Below are 4,951 nucleotides of genomic sequence, written 5' to 3'. Positions count from 1 at the left end.
AATAAATAATAAAAAAAAAAAAACTCAACGCGACTCGTCAAAAAATAACACTTCTTAAAATTGATGATTAAGCCCGCATTAGATGTTATGTTAAATACCTTTCTCAACCTTAGCAAACCTTCATTTACGTCTTTCGAAATAACTATCAAATCATCCATGTAAGTCAATAGAATGCCCTTATGGACTTCTTCTCTAAAAATGGCGTTAATATATTTCACACTTGGCGAGTCTACTTTAACATGAAAGAACCCATTCTTCAAGTCTAGTGTGCTGAATATTTTTGAACCTTCAACTCCATCCAGTTGATCCTCAATTAAAGGGAAGGGAAATCGATCCCTTACAATTTCTCGATTCAGGAATCTATAATGTATGCAGAGCCGATGGGGGTCATCTTCCTTTTTAGCCAGAACTATCGGACTGGCGTAATCAGATGTCGAAGGTCTTACTATACCTTGGCTCTGCCNGTCAATAGAATGCCCTTATGGACTTCTTCTCTAAAAATGGCGTTAATATACCTCTGAAATACTGATGGCGACACCACATGGAACATGGNTGAAAGAACCCATTCTTCAAGTCTAGTGTGCTGAATATTTTTGAACCTTCAACTCCATCCAGTTGATCCTCAATTAAAGGGAAGGGAAATCGATCCCTTACAATTTCTCGATTCAGGAATCTATAATGTATGCAGAGCCGATGGGGGTCATCTTCCTTTTTAGCCAGAACTATCGGACTGGCGTAATCAGATGTCGAAGGTCTTACTATACCTTGGCTCTGCCACTCTTCAACTTGCTTGTTTACGATATCTCTTTCGGCTGGGGATAATCTTCTCGCCTTCTGGTATACAGGTTCATTGTCTTTAAGCACTAATCTAATACTCACCGTCGTATCAACCTTTTATTTCGGCTTATACTCGTTAACTATTTTATCCACTTCAGATTTAAGTCCATGGTCTTCTATATGGGAAAAATCAACCTTCCAATCATCTTTCTCATTATAAACATCAATTAGAAAAATTTCAGCAACCTCGTCGTCATCTTTATCCATATAAATCACACCCTGTTTGGCATGAAAGATTCTTCGTACCAGGAAATCATTTCCAATCAAAAGACGATGTCTTGCAATGTCATTAGAAATGACTCTCGATTTGAATCGGAAAAATATGTCCGTCTATGACTACTTCCGTGTCGAATTCCCCAGTTACATCAGTGCCGGTGATCCTAACCCAGAGAAACGCACTTCTGAAGATTTCAACATCGGTGACCCAATCTTCACATATTCATCTTCACACATCAACGTTAGATCACTGCCTGTATCAACAAGTGCTTCAATTTCGTGACCACCAATCAAAACAGTTTTTATGTATCGTGTGTAGGGTTTGTACGTTACTATATTGGATTGCTTTGTTTCCTTGGCTTTTCTCAAACATATGCAATGTGTCCAAGCTCTCCGCAATTAAAACACTTTGGACCTTGACTTTTCATCGGACATTCACCACTTTCATGTCCCAGTTTTCCGCAGTTGTAACTGTTTTTCTTCTTCACTTCCCACTTCTGCGAGACCCTGGCATCAGTAGTTTTAAGTTTCGTCAGCCTAATACTATGTTCACGTTGAAATATTAACTCGAGTTTAACGTTTTGAGTTAATGAACAACTGTCAAGTGTTCTCGTTGGGGTGTTTAATAAACTCCGAGTTTAGTTTGACGTTTGTTTATTTACTTTCGCTTATTCGCGTTCTGCTAACACATTAGCAAAAATTAAATAAAAAAATTAATATTCACTTTGAATGCTCTCCTCTACGACAACGTCAACGTTGTTGATTCTGTGACCTCCGATTATTCTGTGCACTGCCTCGTACAGATGCCACTGCGCCGGCGAACCTCCTGAAGGCCGGATTCCTTGCATTTTCAGCACAAATACACATACATATATGTATGCATGTTTCTTAATTATTATATTCCGTGTTTTTATCTTACCTGTACCTCTGGCCCCACAACTCCACAAAGCAAGCTTCTGCCCCGCCTTCTCAAAAACTCTTCTTGCGCCTTTTTCTCGCCGAGGTTTCTATATTTTCTGCACGTTCCATTCTGCTATACAGAACACGGGTGGCACTGCTCGGGAAAACTTTGAAAACCTGTCCGGAAGATTATTTCCATTCTATAATATAGTTGTGTTTTATGTATACAAGTTTAAATGTCATATTAATGATAAATTTTGCAATTTTCTTAAAAACTTACCAAATTTCACGCAAACAGATATTCTCCACTTCTTATAAAAACAGCAAAACATATGATTGTGAAATGTCAAAATTCGACAGTGCGGACAAATTTGTATACTAGTGCGGCCAAAGTTTGACAACCATGGAGAGACACAAACCAAATTCGTGCAAAAAATAGGGTTGCATTCACTTTAACTCCAAATAAAAGTGGTGTTTGAGGCGAGTTAAACGAAAATTTTTGGTATGGCAAACTCAGAGTTAATGAGTAGTGTTAACCGTTTAACTCCAAAATAGCTCATAAACTCGAGTTAAAGGCTCAACGTGAACACAGTATTAACCGTTTAACTCCAAAATGGCCCATAAACTCGAGTTAAAGGCTCAACGTGAACATAGTATAACAGCGCTAGATTGTGTTAAAACTGATGACTACTTTAATAGAATTGTGTCGAACGCTTCTATTAGAGATTCTACTGTTAAGAACTGCTGCATACGTGCTTGATTGCAAAGAGTACGATCCGGTATTCCTTCTGTAATATGGATGCGGTTACCAATCACGATCTTATCGTGAGCATATTTCCTGAACGGTTCGTCTTTCCCCCATGCACGATTTTCAAACTTTTTTCGTTGCTCGATTTTGCTTGTTTTCGGCTTATACATTCGCTCACACAATATGGAGGGGGGCAGCTCGGACACGAACCGCAGGGGTGAGTGCTTTTTAGAATATATTATTAGCGAAGACCTGAGCATTCACAATGTCGGTAATGAACCAACGTTCATTACTAGGGTCAAAGAGGAAGTTCTTGACATCACTCTCAGCAACAGACTGGCCAGTCCTCTGATCGTTCAGTGGAAGGTCTCATCTGAGCCATCACTGTCGGATCACAGGATTATCCGGTTGGCACTGGGAGCTGTTCGTCAGACAGGTAACCCCAAGAGAAACCCCAGGAAAACAGACTGGGCCAAATTTGAAGAGGTACTTAGACTAAACCTACCCAGGGTAGAGGTACAACAAAGAAATGTAGATTGTATGCCGTTAGAGGACAGGGTTAACAGGCTGAACGGCACTATTTTAGATGCCTTTACGTCCAGCTGTCCCGTGTCAAAGTCTAAGGGGAAGGCTCAGTCTCCCTGGTGGTCACGGGAACTCTCGGTTCTTAGGAAGGAGGTGCGCAGACTTTTCAATAGAGCAAAGCGTACCGGCAACTGGGAGGAATACTCAGTCAGTCTGACAAAGTACAATAAGGAGATTAGAAAAGCCAAGCGTAGCAGCTTCAGGACCTTTTTTGAGAACATCGCGACCACTCCTGCAGCTGCTAGGCTTCATAAAGCTTTGACAAGGGACAACACAGGCACCAGGTTGTCTATTAGGCTACCTAATGGGACTTTCTCGGGTACTGAACGGGAAAGGGCACTCGCCCCGCTGTCGGCGCACTTTCCGGACGCCATTCCCACCGCTAGGGAAGCGATGTTCCGTGCATCAGGCCATCCCCACCGCACTGGAGGCTGGCTAAAAGCCTTATAAACCGGCAAACAGGGGATGGTATATGTCCGGTGTTGCTGAAGCAGGACAGGGAGCTCTTACTTCCACATCTTGTGGATATTATGTGGTACAGTCTAGCACTGGCCCACATTCCCAAGGTGGGGCAGAGGGCAAGGGTATCTTTATACCGAAGGCAGGTAAGAGGGATTACTATCTTGCCAAGTCATTCAGGCCGATAAGTCTCACATCCTTTATGTTAAAGGCAATGGAGAAAATTATTGACCATGAAATCAGGTTGCACACTCTGAAACAAACCCCTCTGCATTCCAACCAGCACGCGTACAGGGTGGGTAGATCCAAGTCATTCAGGCCGATAAGTCTCACATCCTTTATGTTAAAGGCAATGGAGAAAATTATTGACCATGAAATCAGGTTGCACACTCTGAAACAAACCCCTCTGCATTCCAACCAGCACGCGTACAGGGTGGGTAGATCCAAGTCATTCAGGCCGATAAGTCTCAAATCCTTTATGTTATGGTCTGATTATGGCAACTTAACGTAACTTACGGCTTTCTCTTCAAAATTCTGTTAAATGGGTGTTGCTTATAATTGAACAGCCGAAACTTAACGTAACTTAATTCCACGTCGAAATCTGTTTCATTTTGATTCTCTAAGTTCTACGTTCCGTTAAGTCAAGTTCAGTTGCCATAATCAGGCTTTTAAACGCAATGGAGAAAATTATTGACCATGAAATCAGGTTTAACACTCTGAAACAAACCCCTCTGCATTCCAACCAGCACGCGTACAGGGTTGGTAGATCCACGGACACTACGCTGTATGCCTTAACGGAGGAAATACAAAGGGCGTTTGAGTGTGATGAGGTGGTGCTCTGTGCCTTCCTCGACATCGAGGGGCCTTTGATAACGCCTCCCATTTGGGAGTCGACAGAGCTCTTGAGAAACATAACGTTCAGCTAACCATCCGACGATGGATAGCAAGGTTACTGCAGACCAGGATCGCCGAAACTGAAGCGTCGTTCAAATACAAACGACAAAAGGGTGCCCGCAAGAGAGAGTATTATCTCCTCTACTGTGGAGCTTAGTTGTGTACGAACTCTTACAGATACTCACTAACGAGGGCGTCCGTTGCGAAGGGTACGCGGAAGACATAGTGATTATCGCTAGAGGCGAGTTCGCTAGTACTCTCTGTGACATCGTCCAAAGAGGTCTTAACCTTGCAAATAGGTGGTGCGCAGAC

The 4,951-nt window shown here is 42.4% G+C and overlaps 1 protein-coding gene across 1 annotated transcript; it reads left to right on the top strand.

The window, feature by feature from the left end:
* Positions 1-3,495: 3,495 nt before the first annotated feature.
* On the top strand, positions 3,496-4,731 carry LOC108358154 (uncharacterized). The gene is made up of 2 exons (XM_017609332.1): positions 3,496-3,988; positions 4,452-4,731. The coding sequence occupies exons 1-2, from the start codon at positions 3,759-3,761 to the stop codon at positions 4,669-4,671; spliced, it is 450 nt and encodes a 149-aa protein (XP_017464821.1). The 5' UTR covers positions 3,496-3,758; the 3' UTR covers positions 4,672-4,731.
* The last annotated feature ends 220 nt before the right edge of the window (positions 4,732-4,951 follow it).

The sequence above is a fragment of the Rhagoletis zephyria genome, unplaced genomic scaffold (genome assembly GCF_001687245.7).
Source record: "Rhagoletis zephyria isolate East Lansing unplaced genomic scaffold, Rhagoletis_zephyria_1.1 Rzeph_scaffold_00216, whole genome shotgun sequence".
Lineage (NCBI taxonomy): Eukaryota > Metazoa > Arthropoda > Insecta > Diptera > Tephritidae > Rhagoletis > Rhagoletis zephyria.
Note: the sequence above shows the minus strand (reverse complement) of the source record. Positions and strands in the feature narration are given on the sequence as shown.